The sequence below is a fragment of the Oncorhynchus tshawytscha genome, linkage group LG04 (assembly GCF_018296145.1).
Source record: "Oncorhynchus tshawytscha isolate Ot180627B linkage group LG04, Otsh_v2.0, whole genome shotgun sequence".
NCBI classification, from domain to species: domain Eukaryota; kingdom Metazoa; phylum Chordata; class Actinopteri; order Salmoniformes; family Salmonidae; genus Oncorhynchus; species Oncorhynchus tshawytscha.
In genome coordinates, this window is record NC_056432.1 from 21739225 (window position 1) to 21760526 (window position 21302).

The 21302-nt window shown below is 42.4% G+C and overlaps 1 protein-coding gene across 1 annotated transcript in view; it reads right to left on the reverse strand.

The window, feature by feature from the left end:
* Positions 1-21302, reverse strand: part of LOC112232795 (voltage-dependent N-type calcium channel subunit alpha-1B-like) — a 102439-nt gene that overhangs the window by 64152 nt on the left and 16985 nt on the right. The window contains exons 4-5 of the mRNA XM_042321268.1: positions 13334-13437; positions 55-170 (exon numbers count right to left, since the gene is read on the reverse strand). Coding sequence (XP_042177202.1) covers positions 55-170; positions 13334-13437 — 220 coding nt within the window. The remainder of the gene's footprint in view (positions 1-54; positions 171-13333; positions 13438-21302) is intronic.

Here is a 21302-nt window from a genome sequence, read left to right on the forward strand (position 1 = left end):
AGTAAAGTTAAAGTTTTAAAAGTAAAAGCAAGAAGGAGTAGAGGGCAGTCTGACCTGCCTTGCATATCCATTCCAGGTATCCAGTCAGCTCCCTCTCGATCTGCTGCTGCCTGCGAAGCTTCAGAAACTCCTGCCTCTTCTCCACACGCTCACGCTCCTTGGCAAACTCCCTGCGGGGACAAACACACACACTTATCGGACAAGCCTGGGAGCAACACACACAGTTGTAGCTACAGGTCAGAGCCTGGAGCACTCATCTGCTGACAGCAGTCTGCCTCCCAACTGTGGAACTGGCTGTGAGTGAAACATTTTGGAGAGACACTTCTAGTCTTTGCTTCCTCTACATTAAAAACTTCAAAAAGCATGATTTTGCGAGTCCATATTGCCAATACAGTCAGGGGTGTATGAAAACATCCGATCTCTGTGGTTACACCATGAAGCAATCATATTTCTGACACAATCTGATAATATCTTGGAACAACAAGCAACCCAGTTTCCCTTGCAGAAAGACAAATAGTCAAACCTATTTAATAAACAAACATTTACCCGACACAGGCCCAGAGATCATTAGCTGAAAGATAAAGTTTCCTACACCGTACAGTAAAGGACGATATACTGTAACTGCACTCTACACCAGTGTTTTCCAACCCCTGGCCCACCGTTTCGTTGTAGCCCTTGACAAACACACCCACATTGAGGGCTTAATGATTAGTTGAGAAGTTGAATCAGGTGTGCTTGTCCAGGGTTACAATAAAAATGTATACTGTTAGGGGTACTGTAGGACCAGGGTTGGGAAACACTGCTCTACACAATGCATGCAATTACACTTTGGAAATCAAATGAGCGTCATTCATTTGCATCAGTGCTTGTTCCGAATGCACTCACACCATAGAACAGTCAATTAAAAAAACGCTGAAAGGTGCATGTGGTGGTTTGTGTAACCACAGACCCATAACTCATTATCTAGCCAATTAAATAAGCCAATTTAAATTATTATTATACAGGTGTATCCTGGGAATAAATAGGCCTACTGCTGATTGGGTAAAGGTTGGATTACCAAGACAAAGAGGGGGAGGTCTCACTCATTAACCTGCACTGTGAAGCCACAAACAGAACATCACTGTTGCCATCTCCCTGGATTGAGTAGCTGAGGTTGAGGACATGCTTTTATTTATCTTCCTCCTTCCACCCACAACTTCTCTGTGTGTAGTACTAGCTCCTTAAGACCTGTTAACGGAGGGGTGGGAGGGGAGGGAGGAGGAAAGAGACACACAGAGAGAGAGGGATAGTAGTGAGACAGAGAGAGAGAGACGGGGAGAAAGAGAGAGACAGGGACAGGGAGAGAGACAGAGAGGGAGAGAGAGAGAGAGAGAGATAGGGAGAAAGAGAGACAGAGAGAGATAGGGAGTAAGAGACAGAGATGGGGAGAAAGAGAGATATAGGGAGAAAGGTCCACAAATACCATCTAGACACCAATGCCCTAGAGCACACAAAAAACAATACCAACCTCGGCCTAAACATCAGGACCAATTCGACATCCCAATGAGGATCTGCCTAAAAATACTTGAATCAGTTACAGTTAACCCATTGCTCTTTATGGTTGTGAGGTCTGGGGTCCGCTCACCAACCAAGAATTCACAAAACGGAACAAACACCAAATTGAGACTCTGCATGCAGAATTCTGCAAAAACATCCCGGTGTACAACATAAAACACCAAATAATGCATGTAGAGCAGAATTAGGCCAATACCCGCTAATTATCCAAATCCAGAAAAGAGGAATTCTACAACCACCTAAAAGGAAGCCATTCCCAAACCTTCCATAACAAAGCCATTACCTACAGAGACATTAACCTGGAGAAGAGCCCACTAAGCAAGCTGGACCTGGTGCTCTGTTCACAAACACAGACCCCACAGAGCCCCAGGACAGTACCACAATTATACCCAACCAAATCATGAGAAAACAAAAATATAATTACTTGATACATTGAAAAGATTTTACCAAATAACAGAGCAAACTAGAACGCTATTTGGCCCTAAATAGAGAGTACACAGTGGCAGAATACCCGACCACTGTGACTGACACCAAATTAAGCAAAGATTTAACTATGGATAGACTCAGTGAGCATAGCCTTGCTATTGAGAGAGGCCGCCATAGGCAGACCTGGCTCTCAAGAGAAGGCGGGCTGTGCACACTGCCCACAAAATGAGGTGGAAACTGAGCTGCACTTCCTAACCTCCTGCCAAAATGTATGAGCAAATCAGAGACACATGTTTTCCTCAGATTACACAGACCCCCAAATAATTTGAAAACAAATCCAATTTTGATAAACTCCCATATCTATTGGGTGAAATACCACAGTTTGCAATCACAGCAGCAACAAGAAAAGGGCAACCAGTGTAGAACAAACACCATTGTAAGTACAACACATATTAATGTTTATTTATTTTCCCTTTTGTACTTGAACTATTTGCTCATCGTTATAACACTGTACATAGCCATAATATGACACGTTATATGTCTCTATTCTTCTGAAACCTTTGTGAGTGTAATGTTTACTCTTCATTTTTGATTGTTTATTTCACTTTTGTTTATCTATTTCACATGTTTTGGCAATGTAAACATATGTTTCCCATGCCAATAAAGCCCTTTGAATTGATCGAATTGAGAAAGAGAGATTTTAGGCTGGGTTTCTGTACAGCACTTTGTGACATCAGCTGATGTAAGAAGGGCTTTATAAATACATTTGATTGATTGATTGAGGTATACAGAGACAGACAGAGCAAAAAAAGAGAGAGAGGGGCAGATGGAGAGAAATGAGGGATCCCCTCCCTGAAAGGTCCAGTTTCACAGCTCACTCGATGAGAGCCAAGCAGTGACTGGTGTCTCGCCCTCGCAGGTCTGAGGGAAGCTCCTTCCTCCATTGCAGTGGCTGTGTGTGTGTGTGTGTGTGTGTGTGTGTGGGAGGGCTGTGAGGAGGTGGTGCAAGCTCCACAGCAGTCCCTCAGGTGGGGGAGTGAGTCAAAACACTCCTCAGCAAGCCTCACACCAGCACTGAGCGCAGACTCTCTCTTCTTTCTTTCTCTCTCTCTCTCGCATCTTTCCCTCTCGCATCTTTCTCTCTCTCTCTCATATTTTTCTCTTTATTTCTTTTATACACAAACAGATTAGCTAGACATACAGGCGATCCCAGCTACACACTCTCTCACTCAGCCTGTACAGTACACACAGGCTCACCGAATGCAGAGAGATTGCAGAGTAAAACACACACAACAAGCAATCACTCATAGACACATTTTGCAAGCAGCTTGGAGCGCGCACAATATCAAACTGCTCAGACCTGGGAAATCTAAAGAAACTGTAGCTTACATATCACACACAATATAAGCAACAAGAACATGAGTCAGAAGTCAAGGTTCAGACCAAGTGGTACAGTATGTGAATATTGATTTACAGCTGTACAGCTGTGAGTTGTGGAGCAACAGGACACAGCATGAGCCTGCAAATGACTGACAGATGGACATTACCCTGCTGGGAAGGATCTGAAAAACCTGACCTTCTACTCCACACAGAGGAAAAGAGGGAGGAGGAAAACATAAGGGAGAGAGAGAAGGTGTACATTTCTATTGTGTATTTCACTTTAGTTTATTATCTACTTCACTTGCTTGGGCAATATTAACATATGTTTCACTTTTTTTTTTCTATAATTTTATTTTATTTTCAATGACGGCCTGGGAAGAGTGGGTTAACTGCCTGTTCAGGGGCAGAACGACAGATTTGTACCTTGTCAGCTCGGAGATTTGAACACACAACCTTTCAGTTACTAGTCCAACACTCTAACCACTAGGCTACCCTGCCACCCCATGCCAATACAGCCCTTGAATTGAATTGAGAAGGGGGGGTAGAGAAAAATATTAAAAGCCAGTGTTGTGCCTCAAGCTGGGCTGTCTGTGGCACTCCCTTTGTTCTAATCAAAGCCCTCACAGAGTAAGCTGATGGGGTGATTTGGGCAGGAGGGCGGGGGACATTAAGAGGGGTGATGAGATAAAAGATGAGCCTTGCTGTCTCTGCCCGCTGCTCCTGGGGCTGTGGCCTCTAACCCCTGTGTGTGGCTGCAGCCCTGGCCCCGGCCCCCTGCAGGACAGACAGTGGCCTTTAGAATGTGACACAGCCCTGTCACAGTGCATCAGTGACCTTTATCCCTTCTGACCACAGTAAACACGGCTGACATGTTTTGGTATCCTTCCCCAGATATGTGTCTCGACACAATCCTGTCTCTGAGCTCTACGGACAATTCCTTTGACCTCATGGCTTGGTTTTTGCTCTGACATGCACTGTCAACGGTGGGACCTTATATAGACAGGTGTGTGCCTTTCCAAATCATGTCCAATCAATTTAATTTACCACAGGTGGACTTCAATCAAGTTGTAGAAACATCTCAAGGTTGATCATTTGAAACAGGATGCACCTGAGCTTAATTTCGAGTCTCATAGCAAAAGGTCTGAATACTTATGTAAATAAGGTATTTCTGTTTTCAATTTTTTATGAATTTGCAATAATTTCTAAAAACCTGTTTTCACTTTGTCATTATTGGGTATTGTGTGTAGATTGATGAGGAATCAAGTTTATTTAAAACCTCTTAAATATTAAGGCCCCATATTTGGGGACCCTATTGGATTTGTTTTATTCAATTCATTATGGTATGAGAACAGTAGCCCCTATTTGCAAAAGCAAGGTGTCTGCGGAGAGTTGAGTATCTTGGCTATTGATCGGTATCTTAAAATATTTGGTGTGAAGTACTACCATACATGGGCATACAAACTGATAAGGGCAGGCTGAGCTGATGACCTTATTTCAAGATGGCTGCTACCTACATTCCGTTTAGCGTTGTGAAGCATAAACAAAATAAACACGGAATACGTTGATACACACCAAAAGCCGGGACTCCATAGATCATGAGGATGTCTTATTTGTCTGCCTGGGACCTATCGTTATTGATCACCAGACCCGAGAGTCAAAATGTTTATTTTACACAGCGTTTTCACCAAATATCTTACAAGATAAGCTTCCATTTGGTCTGTGTTTGAGCTATGGCTACATGAGGGGTATCAAATTAATCCCTATGTCGGTAGGAACAAATATTGCATGTTGCCGATGTTATCTGATGATGTATGACCTAATGGACACATTGAATGTCCACATTCGCGTCACATCTTTGAGCATAAAAAATATGACGATACCTGCTTACTCACTGTAGGCATCCATTACACAGAGGATTGGCTACTGGGGCACCTTGACAGTCTTGTAGCCAACGAGATAAGCTTTCCAGGGATATGCAGTTGACCTGGGTGGGACAAAGCAAGGCCTAGAACCTTTTATGCATACCGCAAACTATTACTACCGGGCTCAGAGACAAGACGCACCGAGCACGATTTAATTTAATTTCTTTAGCATAAAAGATAGTTTCTCAAGGGTGAAAAAAAGTTAAAAATGAAGAATATCGAACAGGAACCTAAAAAGAAGGCAGCTATGAATAAGTATACCGACATAGAAACTTTGAATAAAATACTGGAGTCGGACACAGATTAGGGGAGCGATTTGGACAACGAGAATTTCGACTCGGACGACGAAGATTGCTTTCTAGAAGGATTGGATCCACTTTTAGATCTGTAAGTAAATTATCTTCATGACTTTATATAGCTAATTTACTATATGTATTTCATTTTTTATAAGTTGTCTCCTTTTTGTGCTTTGGATTTAGTTTACATAGGCCATTGTAACAAGTCATTTCAATGTTATATAATTACAAAGTAGGTATTGTCTATGTTTCATATTAGTTCACTGTTTGCTGTTCTAAGTTTCATCCTTGTAACTTTGAAGAGGCCACTAAACTCTTATGGCCATTGTTGATTTGTGGTTCTCACCTCTTCCTTTGTCTCCAAAGTGTTACTGTTTGCATTGTGTGTGTGTGGTTCCCACCTTCTATGTGAGTCACTGCACAGGTAAAGTTGACCCTAATGTTGTTTTGTACATTTAGTCAACTGTGATTCTGTGTGTCTTATAACGATACATCCCTTTATTTTATTCACAACAAAGTGGAGGATGCAGAGGATTTGGATGATGACGTTTGGGAGCCACCTCTCCCCAGCAACCGCACCTGCTGGTCAAGGTCTTCATCCACTACTGCTATGTCAATCACCCTGTCTAATGGTTCTACATCCACTTTTCATAGACTTCTTGAAAAAGAAAATACAGTTGAAGTCAGAAGTTTACATACACCTAGGTTGGAGTCATAAAAACTCATTTTTTACCACTCCACAAATTTCCTGTTAACAAACTATAGTTTTGGCAAGTCAGTTAGGACATCTACTTTGTGCATGATACAAGTAATTTCTCCAATAACTGTATCACAATTCCAGTGGGTCAGAAGTTTACATACACTAAGTTGACTGTGCCTTTAAACAACTTGGAAAATTCACAAAAATGATATCATGACTTTAGAAGCTTCTGATTTGTGAGAATGCTGTTCATCGACTACAGCTCGGCATTCAACACCATAGTACCCTCCAAGCTCGTCATCAAGCTCGAGACCCTGGGTCTCGACCCCGCCCTGTGCAACTGGGTACTGGACTTCCTGACGGGCCGCCCCCAGGTGGTGAGGGTAGGCAACAACATCTCCTCCCCGCTGATCCTCAACACTGGGGCCCCACAAGGGTGCGTTCTGAGCCCTCTCCTGTACTCCCTGTTCACCCACGACTGCGTGGCCATGCACGCCTCCAACTCAATCATCAAGTTTGCGGACGACACAACAGTGGTAGGCTTGATTACCAACAACGACGAGACGGCCTACAGGGAGGAGGTGAGGGCCCTCGGAGTGTGGTGTCAGGAAAATAACCTCACACTCAACATCAACAAAACTAAGGAGATGATTGTGGACTTCAGGAAACAGCAGAGGGAACACCCCCATCCACATCGATGGAACAGTAGTGGAGAGGGTAGCAAGTTTTAAGTTCCTCGGCATACACATCACAGACAAACTGAATTGGTCCACTCACACAGACAGCATCGTGAGGAAGGCGCAGCAGCGCCTCTTCAACCTCAGGAGGCTGAAGAAATTCGGCTTGTCACCAAAAGCACTCACAAACTTCTACAGATGCACAATCGAGAGCATCCTGGCGGGCTGTATCACCGCCTGGTATGGCAACTGCACAGCCCTCAACCGTAAGGCTCTCCAGAGGGTAGTGAGGTCTGCACAACGCATCACCGGGGGCAAACTACCTGCCCTCCAGGACACCTACACCACCCGATGCTACAGGAAGGCCATAAAGATCATCAAGGACATCAACCACCCGAGCCACTGCCTGTTCACCCCGCTGTCATCCAGAAGGCGAGGTCAGTACAGGTGCATCAAAGCTGGGACCGAGAGACTGAAAAACAGCTTCTATCTCAAGGCCATCAGACTGTTAAACAGCCACCACTAACATTGAGTGGCTACTGCCAACACACTGTCAATGACACTGACTCTACTCCAGCCACTTTAATCATGGGAATTGATGGGAAATTATGTAAATATATCACTAGCCACTTTAAACAATGCTACCTTACATAATGTTACTTACCCTACATTGTTCATCTCATATGCATACGTTGATACTGTACTCTATATCATCGACTGCATCCTTATGTAATACATGTATCACTAGCCACTTTAACTATGCCACTTGGTTTACATACTTATCTCATATGTATATACTGTACTCAATATCATCTACTGTATCTTGCCTATGCTGCTCTGTACCATCACTCATTCATATATCCTTATGTACATATTCTTTATCCCCTTACACTGTGTATAAGACAGTAGTTTTTTTGGAATTGTTAGTTAGATTACTTGCTCGTTATTACTGCATTGTCGGAACTAGAAGCACAAGCATTTCGCTACACTCGCATTAACATCTGCTAACCATGTGTATGTGACAAATACATTTTGATTTGATTTGATTTGATTTGATTTCATCATTTGAGTCAATTGGAGGTATACCTGTGGATGTATTTCAAGGCCAACCTTCAAACTCAGTGCCTCTTCGCTTGACATCATGGGAAAATCAAAAGAAATCAGCCAAGACATCAGAATTTTTTTTTGTAGAACTCCACAAGTCTGGTTCATCCTTGGGAGCAATTTCCAAGCACCTGAAGGTACCACGTTCATCTGTACAAACAATAGTACGCAAGTATAAACACCATGGGACCACGCAGCCGTCATACCGCTCAGGATGGAGACGCGTACTGTCTCTTAGAGATAAACGTACTTTGGTGTGAAAAGTGCAAATCAATCCCAGAACAACAGCAAAGGACCTTGTGAAGATGCTGGAGGAAACAGCCACAAAAGTATCTATAACCACAGTAAAATGACGGGCCGGGCGCAGTGTGTACTAACCAAGGTTACCAGGTGCACGGTGTTTCCTCCGACACATTGGTGTGGCTGGCTTCCGGGTTGGATGCGCGCTGTGTTAAGAAGCAGTGCGGCTTGGTTGGGTCGTGTTTCGGAGGACGCATGACTTTCGACCTTCGTCTCTCCTGAGCACGTACGGGAGTTGTAGCGATGAGACAAGATAGTAACTACTAATAATTGGATACTATGAAATTGGGGAGAAAAAGGGTTTTAAAATATAAAATAAAATAATATTAATAATAAAAATAAAATAATTTAAAAAATGGAAAGAATATGGCACCACAACAAACCTGCCAGAGAGAGGGCCGCCCACCAAAACTCACAGACCAGGCAAGGAGGGCATTAATCAGAGAGGCAACAAAGAGACCAAAGACAACCCTGAAGGAGCTGCAAAGAGGAGATTGGAGTATCTGTCCATAGGACCACTTTAAGCTGTACACTCCAAAAAGCTGGGCTTAACAGAAGAGCGTCCAGAAAAAAGACATTGCTTAAAGAAAAAAAATAAGCAGACACGTTTGGTGTTTGCCAAAAGGCATGTGGAAGAATCCCCAAACATATGGAAGAAGGTACTCTGGTCAGATGAGACTCAAATGGAGCTTTTTGGCCATCAAGGAAAATGCTATGTCTGGCCCAAACCCAACACCTCATCACCCTGAGCACAACATCCCCACAGTGAAGCATGGTGGTGGCAGCATCATGCTGTGGGGATGTTTTTCATTGGAAGGGACTGGGAAACTGGTCAGAATTGAAGGAATGATGGATGGTGCTAAATACAGGGAAATTCTTGAGGGAAACCTGTTTCAGTCCTCCAGAGATTTGAAACTTGGACGGAGGTTCACCTGCCAGCAGGACAATGACCGTAAGCATACTGCTAAAGCATCACTCGAGTGGATAAGGGGAGACATTTAAATGTATTGGAATGGCCTAGTCAAAGCCCAGAACTCAATCCAATTGAGAATCTGTTTTATGACTTAAAGATTGCTGTACACCAGCAGAACCCATCCAACTTGAAGGAGCTGGAGCAGTTTTGCCTTGAAGAATGGTTCAAATTCCCAGTGGCTAGATGTGCCAAGCTTATAGAGACATACCCCAAGAGCCTTGCAGCTGTAATTGCTACAAAAGGTGGCTCTACAAAGTATTGACTTGGGGGGGGGTGAATAGTTATACACACTCAAGTTTTCCGTTTCTTGTCTTGTTTGTTTCACAATAATAATCAAAAATGCATCGTCAAAGTGGTAGGCATGTTGTATAAATCAAAAGATACAAACCCACCAAAAATGCTTTATTTAGGGATAGACAGGAGCACACTCCAACACAACAAACAAATCATTTTTGTGTAGTGAGTCTGCCAAATCTGAGGCAGTAGGGATGACCAGGCATGTTATCTTGACAAATGCATGAATGTGACCATGTTCCTGTCCTGCTAAGCGTTCAAAATGTAATGAGTACTTTGTGTGTCAGGGAAAATGTATGGAGTAAAAGGTACATTATTTTCTTTAGGAATGTAGTGAAGTAAAAGTAGTGCAAAATATCAATAGTGAAGTACAGATATCCCAAAAAACGACTTAAAAGTAGTACTTTAAAGTATATTTACTTAAGTACTTTACACCACCGGATTGTATGAAGTACACAGAGTCTTACAGAGTCAGAGTTTACGCCATCTTCGCAGATGGGATACTGAGTGCAGCCAGTGACGAGACAACAGGTAGGAGGACTGACTTTCTGACAAAGTAACACACAAGTCTTTAAAGACCATGATACACCGGCGTTTTTGGGGGGAATATTGCAGAGCAATTTTGCTGGCAATTGAGGTGGGTATGAGACACTGGAGCAATGAGCAACATGAACATTAATATTAGATCAATAGATCACTTTAAGCTTATTTCCCCCATTTATTTACTCCTCTCCTATAGCTTGTTATTGACTGCCACATCTGTACTGAAATTCACAGCTGTGCTCTGTCCATCAACTCAACCTGCTGCCAGTCAAGTCAATGGCAATATAGACAAAGATAACTAGCTACATTAAGCAAACTTCCAACTTCATAATCATAAACTAGAAAGATGTAAATGGTTTTAAGATAGCTAGCCAGCTAGTTAACCATACAAAAAAACTATCTAAAATGAAATATATACAGCTATAGCTAGCTAACACTCTACCTGGCTAGCTAGATAGCTAATTTAGCCAGTTTGTCCCATTGACTTTGCATGAGCTCTGGTTAGCATCCAACCATGGATATTTTTGTCAGTTAAACATGACAAACTGTGCACAGTATATATTTATTAACATATGACCATATACTGAGTGTACAAAACACCTTCCTAATATTGAGTTGCACCCCCCCTTTTACCCTCAGAACAGCCTCAATTTGTAGAGGCATGGACTCGACAAGGTGTCAAGCGTTCCACAGGGATGTTGGCCCATGTTGACTGAAATGCTTCCTACAGTTGTGTCAAATTGTCTGGATGTCCTTTGGGTGGAGGGCCATTCTTGAAACACACGGGAAACTGTTGAGCATGAAAAACCCAGGAGCGTTGCAGTTCTTGACAAAAACCGGTGCGTCTGGTACCTACTATCATACACAAAGGCACTTAAATCATTTGTATTGCACATTCACCCTATGAATGGCACACAAACCATGTCTCAAATGTCTCAAGGCTTAAAAATCCTTATTTAACCTGTCTCCTCCCTTTCATCTACACTGATTGACATGGATTTAACAAGTGACATCAATAAGGGATCATGGCTTTCACCTGGATTCACCTGGTCAGTCTCTCATGAAAAGAGCAGGTGTACTTAATGTTTAGTATACTCAGTGTATATTGTAGTAAGAAATAATTTGAGACGTGGAAGTCCAACTTTTCACTCCAAAACGGGAGTAGATTTTCTCTCACTTCAGATCAAAAACGGTTGTTTTCCAAAACATTTCAGGATGGTACACTGATCACATTACCAATATCTGTGCTCTGATTGGAGGATTTCTAGAAATTGCCCATTAGGTGGCGGTGCCGATCAAAACCCCGCAGATAAAAAAAAAAAATTAAATTCAAAGATTTTTTTGTTAGTTTATCATGGCCTTATGAAGAGCATAGTGCCACATTGATAGTACAGAAAGAGCTGAAGCCATTTAGTGGAACAGCAAGTGAGAATTAGATTTGGTTTCCGAGAAGTAATAAATTCAAGTCCTAATAGCAGCTAGTACAGCACTCATCAGGAGGCCTTCCATTAAGCTCTGCCAGTTTGTGTGTTTGTGTGTAAGTGTGAGAGAGAGAGAGAGAGAGAGAGAGAGAGAGAGAGAGAGAGAGAGAGAGAGAGAGAGAGAGAGAGACAACATGCCCCCTGGGCTTCAAAACAATGAACAGAAAAAAACATATACATTCCAAATTACACAGCATTGGCATTACACTCGAGTCTACGGCATGATTCACCAGACATTGATGGTATAGGGATACGTGTGGGAGTAGCTGCCCTCAATCCAGGGACTACTGTACTGTAGTGTAAGTACAGGAAATGATGTAAACCAATTTATCAGAAATAAAATGCTATTTTCCCTTGACAGTAATTTGAACAGGGCACAGAGTGGATGACACATTCAGAAAACACCTCTGATATTGTCTATGTAGGACTATTCTACCTCCAGTGTTGTCCTGGATTACTCTGCTGTTTAGTGAATCTAAAGGAGGGAGTCTAATACAGCTCAGCACTTAAGAGCTCTGTACTGTTCTGTTCTGTACTGCTCTGTTCTGTAGTGTTCCGTTCCGTACCGTTCTGTTCTGTTCCTTACTGTTATGTTCCTTACTGTACTGTTCTGTTCCTTACTGTTATATTCTGTTCTGTACTGTTCTGTTCCTTACTCGTTATATTCTGTACTGCACTGTTATGTTCCTTACTGTTATGTACTGTACTGTACTGATCTGTTCCTTACTGTTATGTCCTGTACTGTACTGTCCTGTACTGTTCTGTTCCTTACTATTATGTACTGTTCTGTTCCTTACTGTTATGTACTGTTCTGTTCCTTACTGTTATGTTCTGTTCCTTACTGTACTGTTATGTACTGTTCCTTACTGTTATGTTCTGTTCCATACTGTACTGTTATGTACTGTTCCTTACTGTTATGTTCTGTTCCTTACTGTACTGTTATGTACTGTTCCTTACTGTTATGTACTGTTCTGTTCCTTACTGTTATGTACTGTACTGTTCCTTACTGTTATGTACTGTTCCTTACTGTACTGTTATGTACTGTTCCTTACTGTACTGTTATGTACTGTTCCTTACTGTTATGTACTGTTCTGTTCCTTACTGTTATGTACTGTACTGTTCCTTACTGTTATGTACTGTACTGTTCCTTACTGTTATGTTCTGTTCCTTACTGTACTGTTATGTTCTGTTCCTTACTGTACTGTTATGTACTGTTCCTTACTGTACTGTTATGTACTGTTCCTTACTGTACTGTTATGTACTGTTCCTTACTGTTATGTACTGTTCTGTTCCTTACTGTTATGTACTGTACTGTTCCTTACTGTTATGTACTGTACTGTTCCTTACTGTTATGTTCTGTACTGTGTGTGTGAAAACATTCCAGTCAGGTCACTCCCAATGCAAACTCTTGGTGGGCAAGCATATATTTCACAAAACACTGCTTCAAATGTGAGAAAACAGGGAAAATACAAACACTGTAAACTATGTAAATGAATACTCCCATTCGATTAGGCTAACGCCATGCCAATATAATCAGACAGAAGCTTCATGTTAAACAGAGCCAGCAGGTAAGTGAAATGACTTGTAAAGAGCACTATACTGTATGTGCTTCATAATAGTGGGTTGATAACAACACCTTTCCCACAGACAGGGATGGTGTCAGGACATGATGTTGACACTCACCCAGACAGGACTCCCAGGACCAGGTTGAGCATGAAGAAGGATCCGATGATGATGAGGGGGATGAAGTAGATCCAGTTCCAGGTGTTCCCTGAGGCATCGTTGGCCTGCAGAAACACACACAGAGAGAAGGACGGGTGATACTTTTTTACATTAGCAACGGTGCTTATTGAACATTGTGCCTGGGGAAGAAAAAGAGTAGCAATAAACAATACCGTTTTCTTTTGGTGTGCTACAAAAATTACAAGATTCTGTTTTATTATTATTGCTATCAATATGATGACATGATGGGGGGAAAAACTCAAAGTAGGTTTTAACTGGAGGGCTGAGTGATGACTGACATAGATGAATGACTTTCCTAAGAATGACTTTCCACCTGCCGCCTTCTCTCTCTCCAGCCGATCCCATCGACCACAACTCCCGACCCCCCTCTCTGTCTCCTGTTCTCCATGATCCCACTCTATAAGGATGGAAATTCATGGCAGTGATGGTAAGAGTAACAAACACTTTACAAGGTCAGATCTTCTCTTAGGCCATTTCAGTGCAACCCAATGTACTGTATATTGTCTGTAATTGCGAGAGGGACCTGGGGCTGCTGAATCAGCAGACAAAAATACAAATGGCAGACAACCCCCCTCACCCCCTCATAATCTCTAAAGCACCCAATCCACTGGATAAACCTCCGCCCTCTTCCTCCCTGTCCGTTTAGCATGTGTATGTGTATATTATTATTATGTATGTGTATATTATTTTGTAAGGCAATATTTTTGGCAAGGAAGCATCCTCGGGTATGCCAAGTTACAGTATTGACTCAGAAATGTAAATACATTTTGTAAGCGTTGAGTTGAGGGATATATTATATGCTCCACAGTATGGGTACGATACACAATGCACGTTGGAGAGTTGCAATCTGTAAACGTCCTTGGGTCCGAAGCAAGATATGTCACGACACCTACCAAAGATGGCTCCTCTTCCTGTTCGGATGGTGCTCGGCGGTCGTCGTCACCAGTCTACTAGCTGCCACCGATCCCTTTTCCCTCTTCTGTTGGTTTTGTCTTATTAGTTACACCTGTTTCTTGTTTACGTTTAGTTGGGCTAATTAAGCTGGCCGGCCTGCCTGCTCTTTGTGCGGGCTTATTTTTCCCACTGTGTTTGTGTGTGGTAGTGTATTGGTAGCGTGTTTCGTTTTGGGGTTTTCCCTCTGGACTTGTTAGGTCCTGGTTTCGTGTATCGTGTTTGTTGCGCCCGTGAGTTTTGACGCGCACGATTTTCCCCGTGCCAAATAAAGCACTGCTCAGTACTTTCTGCCTCCTGCGTCTGACTCCGCACCCACTACGCTTAAGTGCGTAACACGATATTACATTTCTGGTGTATAGAGATCTTTTTCTTCTTGAATTACAACTGTCCCACTGGAAAACTAAAAAAAGTCAGAAGAGGGAAAATCTAAATCCTTATCTGGAGTTGATCCAGTTTTTTACATGGCAAGAGGCGAATGTGGCTGTTTCTAAAGTCTGAGAGCCACTATATTACAGTAGAGTAGGTCCACTCCACTCTAAAACCTATCTACTATAAAAGTCAGGTGTTCAGTAAACGCTTTCTCAGTTGAGAGACCCCTAGACCATTCAGAATGCAAGCCCAATAGAGATACTGGTTTAATGTTAAGAGGGCAAATATACAGCAGGGGACTGAGACAGTAGGAGCCAAAGTCATTGTCTGTGGTGAATTGGATTTGTATGTCATAGTGACATCTAAATCCCCACTGCAACAATGTTTATTCCGGCATTTCCCTGCTCATCTAGGGCCCATATGGTTTTCATGACCCCTGTGAGAAAAGCAGAGAACCTCAATGGAGGCTCCTAAACAATTATTAAACCTTATCTCAGTATTAAAATATATTTGTTTCTCAATGTCTACGCCACAGTAAAAACTAGATTATTATTTTCTATGTGAGGAAGTCTACTGCTGAGGGCAATTGGATCGCTGAAAATTGGCTGAGACATTAGCGGAAGAAATCTTTCTTGGTGGGTTTTCTTTCTGGATAACGCCATTAACGGATTGTCAGTGAAATGCTTACACATGCAGAACTCCCTCACAGGCATGTGCAGTGCCTACAGAATCAATGCCTAGGTTTACCTCCAATGTACTCACATCCTTCCTTACCTTTGTCTGTACACAATGCCTTGAATCTATGCTATCGTGCCCAGAAACCTGCTCCTTTTACTCTCTGTTCCGAACGTGCTACACGGCCAGTTCGTCTAGCATTTAGCCATATCCTTATCCTACTTCTCCTCTGTTCCTCTGGTGATGTAGAGGTTAATCCAGGTCCTGCAGTGCCTAGCTCCACTCCCACTCCCCAGGTGCTCTCATTTGTTGACCTCTGTAACCGTAAAAGCCTTGGTTTGATGCATGTTAACATTAGAAGCCTACTCCCAAAGTTTGTTGAACTCACTGCTTTAGCACACTCTGCCAACCCGGATGTCTTAGCCGTGTCTAAATCCTGGCATAGGAAAACCACCAAAAACCCTGAAATCTCCATCGCTAACTATAACATTTTCCAAGATAGAACTGCCAAAGGGGGCGGTGTTGCAATCTACTGCAAAGATAGCCTGCAGAGTTCTGTATTACTATCCAAGTCTGTACCCAAACAATTCGAGCTTCTACTTCTAAAAATTCACCTTTCCAGAAACAAGTCTCTCACTGTTTCCGCTTGCTATAGACCTCCCTCTGCCCCCAGCTGTGGCCTCGATACCATATGTGAATTGATTGCCCCCCATCTATCTTCTGAGCTCGTGCTACTAGGTGGCCTAAACTGGGACATGCTTAACACCCCGGCCATCCTACAATCCATGAATGATGCCCTCAATCTCACACAAACTATTAATGAACCTACCAGGTACAACCCCAAAGCCGTAAACACGGGCACCCTCATAGATGTCATCCTAACTAACTCGCCCTCCAAATACACCTCTGCTATTTTCAATCAAGATCTCAGCGATCACTGCCTCATTGCCTATATCCGTAATGGATCTGCGACCAAACGACCACCCCTCATCACTGTCAAACGCTCCCTAAAACACTTCTGTGAGCAGGCCTTTCTAATAGACCTGGCCGGGATATCCTGGAATGACATTGACCTCATCCCGTCAGTAGATGATGCCTGGCTATTCTTTAAAAGTGCCTTCCTCACCATCTTAAATAAGCATGCCCCATTCAAAAAATGTAGAACTAGGAATAGATATAGTCCTTGGTTCACTCCAGACCTGTCTGCCCTTGACCAGCACAAAAACATCCTGTGGCATTCTGCATTAGCATCGAATAGCCCCCGTGATATGCAACTTTTCAGGGAAGTTAGGAACAAATATACACAGGCAGTTAGGAAAGCTAAGGCTAGCTTTTTCAAACAGAAATTTGCATCCTGTAGTACTAACTCAAAAAGGTTCTGGGAGACTGTAAAGTCCATGGAGAATAAGAGCACCTCCTCCCAGCTGCCCACTGCTCTGAGGCTATGAAACACTGTCAACACCGACAAATCCACTATAATTGAGAATTTCAATAAGCATTTCTCTATGGCTGGCCATGCTTTCCACCTGGCTACCCCTACCCCGGGCAACTGCCCGGCACCCTCCACAGCAATCCGCCAAAGCCCCCACCATTTCTCCTTCACCCAAATCCAGATAGCTGATGTTCTGAAAGAGCTGCAAAATCTGGACCCCTACAAATCAGCCGGGCTAGACAATCTGGACCCTTTCTTTCTAAAAATGATCTGCCAAAATTGTTGCAACCCCTATTAGTAGCCTGTTCATCCTCTCTTTCCTATCGTCTGAGATTCCCAAAGACTGGAAAGCTGCCACAGTCATCCCCCTCTTCAAAGGGGGTGACACTCTAGACCCAAACCGCTACATACCTATATCTATCCTACCCTGTCTTTCTAAGGTCTTCGAAAGCAAAGTTAACAAACAGATTACTGACCAATTCAAATCTCACCGTACCTTCTCCGCTATACAATCTGGTTTCAGAGCTGGTCATGGGTGCACCTCAGCCACGCTCAAGGTTCTAAACGACATCATAACTGCCATTGATAAGAGACATTACTGTGCAGCCGTATTCATCGACCTGGCCAAGGCTTTCGACTCTGTCAATCACCACAATCTTATTGGCAGAATCGACAGCCTTGGTTTCTCAAATGATTGCCTCGGCTGGTTCACCAACTACTTCTCAGACAGAGTTCAGTGTGTCAAATCGGCAGGGCCTGTTGTCCAGACCTCTGGCAGTCTCTATGGGGGTGCCACAGGGTTCAATCCTCTGGCCGACTCTCTTCTCTGTATACATCAATGATGTTGCTCAAGCTGCTGGTGATTCTCTGATACACCTCTATGCAGACAACACCATTCTGTATACTTCTGGCCCCTCTTTGGACACTGTGTTAACTAACCTCCAGACGAGCTTCAATGCCATTCAACACTCCTTCCGTGGCCTCCAACTGCTCTTAAATGCAAGTAAAACTAAATGCATGCTATTCAACCGATCACTGCCAGCACCTGCTCGCCCGTCCAGCATCACTACTCTGGACGGCTCTGACTTAGAATACGTGGACAACTACAAATACCTAGGTGTCTGGTTAGACTGTAAACTCTCCTTCCAGACTCACATTAAGCATCTCCAATCCAAAATTAAATCTAGATTCGGCTTCCTATATCGCAACAAAGCATCCTTCACTCATGCTGCCAAACATACCCTCGTAAAACTGACCATCCTACCGATCCTCGACTTCAGTGATGTCATCTATAAAATAGCCACCAACACTCTACTCAACAAATTGGATGCAGTCTATCAAAGTGCCATCCGTTTTGTCACCAAAGCCCCATACACTACCCACAATTGCGAGCTGTACGCTCTCGTTGGTTGGCCCTCGCTTCATACTCGTCGCCAAACCCACTGGCTACAGGTCATTTACAAGTCTCTGCTAGGTAAAGCCCCGCCTTATCTCAGCTCACTGGTCACCATAGCAGCACCCACTCGTAGCATGCTCTCCAGCAAGTATATCTCACTGGTTACCCCCAAAGCCAATTCCTCCTTTGGTCGTCTTTCCTTCCAGTTCTCTGCTGCCAATGACTGGAACGAACTGCAAAAAATCTCTGAAGCTGGATACTCATATCTCCCTCACTAGCTTTAAGCGCCAGCTGTCAGAGCAGCTCACAGATCACTGCACCTGTACATAGCCCATCTGTAAACAGCCCATCTATCTACCTACCTCATCCCCATACTGTATTTATTTATTTATCTTGCTCCTTTGCACCCCAGTATCTCTACTTGCACATTCATCTTCTGCACATCTACCATTCCAGTGTTTAATTGCTATTTTGTAATTACTTCGCCACCATGGCCTATTTATTGCCTTAACTCCCTTATCTTACCTCATTTGCACTCACTGTATATAGACTTTTTTGTTTTCTTTTGTTCTACTGTATTATTGACTGTTTTGTTTATTCCATGTGTAACTCTGTTGTTGTATGTGTCGAATTGCTACGCTTTATCTTGGCCAGGTCGCAGTTGCAAATGAGAACTTGTTCTCAACTAGCCTACCTGGTTAAATAAAGGTGAAATAAAAAAATGTAACTTCATGATTCCATATGTGTTATTTCATAGTTTTGATGTCTTCACTATAATTCTACAATGTATAAAATTGTAAAAATTAAGAAAAACCCTTGAAGGAGTAGGTGTCACAACTTTTGACTGGTACTGTACATTGGTTTGAAAATCTATGGCAAAGCTTAAAAATGGATGTCTAGAAATGATGAACAACCAACTTGACAGAGCTTGAATAATTTTTTAAAGAGTGGGCCAATATTGTACAATCCAGGTGAGACTTACTCAAAAAGACTCACAGTTGTAATCGCTGTCAAAGATGATACTAACATTGCTTCAGGGGATTGAATACTTATCAAATCAAGATATATATTACTGTTTTATTTTCCATTAAATTAAATAATTTTTTTGAATTGTTCTTCTTTTTTGACAAAATAGTATTTTGTGTTGATCGTTGACAAAAATGACGGTTCAATCCCTTTTCCATTTGAATCCCATTTTGTAACACAGCAAAATGTGAAAAAAGACAAAAGGTGTGAATACTTTCTGAAGACACTGTAGGACAAGCATGCTCCACTGTGAATTACATTGACAGTAGCAACACATGCAGGAAAGACACTATTCTACAGAGAGAAAATACATTCTATATGTACAGTACCTTCAGAAAGTATTCTTACTCCTTGACTTATTCCACATTTTGTAGTTACAACTTGAATTCAAAATCATTTTTTTTCTCACCCATGAACACACAATACCCCATAACGACAAAGTGAAAACATGTTTTAAGAAATGTTTGCAAATGTATTGAAAATTAATAGAAATATCTGATTTTCACAAGTATTCACGCCCCTGAGGCAATAGCAATTACAGCTGTGACTGCTATGGGGTATGTCTATCAGCTTTGCACATTTGGATTTGGGGAAGTTCCTCCCATTCTTCCTTGCAGATTTTCTCAAGCTCTGTTAAATTAGATGAGGCACGTCGGTGAACAGCAATCGTGGTCTTTCCATAGAATTTCAATGGAATTCAAGTGTGAGCTTTGGCTTGGCCACTCAAGGACTTTCACATTCTTGTTCTGAAGCCAGGGTTGCTTTGGCTGTATGCTTGGGGTCATTGACCTGTTGGAACAAATCCCCCCCCCCCAGTTTAGGTAAGACATACAAAACCTTGCAGAGGACCTAATCAACTGACAAGTTCTTATACATCATTTTAAAAATATATATATTGTCATGACGCTGGCCTGGGGGGTAGGTTTATGACAGTCATAAATACCTCTTCCCCACTTTTTCCTCTCTCTACCCTACTGATGTTACATTGGCAAAACCCTTGGTTAACATAGAGATTCTGGGAACATCAGAAGGTGGGGGGAAATTAACTATATTCTGGTAATCCGAACAATTGAACATATGCGGTGGTACTTAATGAATATGATGTCAGTTCGGTTGTCATCTGAGACATTCTCATCAATGATAAGATGATAAACTCTACAGTGGAACGTCTACACATCAGAGTTATGGTATTCACATGTAATTGTTGTTCAATTTAAATGTTTGAATATGAAATTATTCGTGATGGGTTGAAATGTGATTTTAGCTTCTAAAATGTGAGATTTGGGTTTTCATAAGATAGGGCTCTGCTCAATCAGTGGCCCGCCCCTGTGAAGGGACATGGGCTATAAAACCTTTCAATCACACCCTCCTCTCCCTTCCTATATAATCCCTTGAAGACAATGTAACTTCCTGTTCCGAGGATGTAGGACGACGGTCCGATGTCAGAATGGTTCAGATAATAACTACAAAATGAAGCCAACATCAGCGTGAGCTTTGGTTGCGAATGGTATGAACTTTGAACTCTTATTCACTACAGAATGTATACCTCCCAGCCATTGAGTTAGCAACAGCAGCTGCAAACGCAGGTTAGGAAGGAACAGACAGAGTATCCCGTCTATCACACAACGACGTTACTACAACTTATCCAATTGACCACCAGAGACATTCTTCAAAGGACAGAGGACTCGGTTTGGCAACACGGTCTTCCATCTACCACCAACCTACTGAAGCGCAGCTCAGAGTAAATATTTATTGCATTTTCCTTTTCCAAATGGGCGTAATTTAGAATGCATAAGATACTGTATTTTCGATAGCACAGCTTCGCCCTTCGTTCCTCAGTCTTCCCGCTCTTTCACTCAAACCCAGACCCTTTTCTTTTGTGTAACAAGCTGTCATATCTGTTCCGCCGCTAGGGACGTTTTCCTTTATGACGTAATTTGTAATCAAGTTATTATTTAATTATGTGTATGTGTAATTCTGTGTGATTAGTTAGGTATTTAGTAAATAAATGATTAAACCCAATTTTGTATTGCTGATTCAAATTGTTAGCCAGGGTT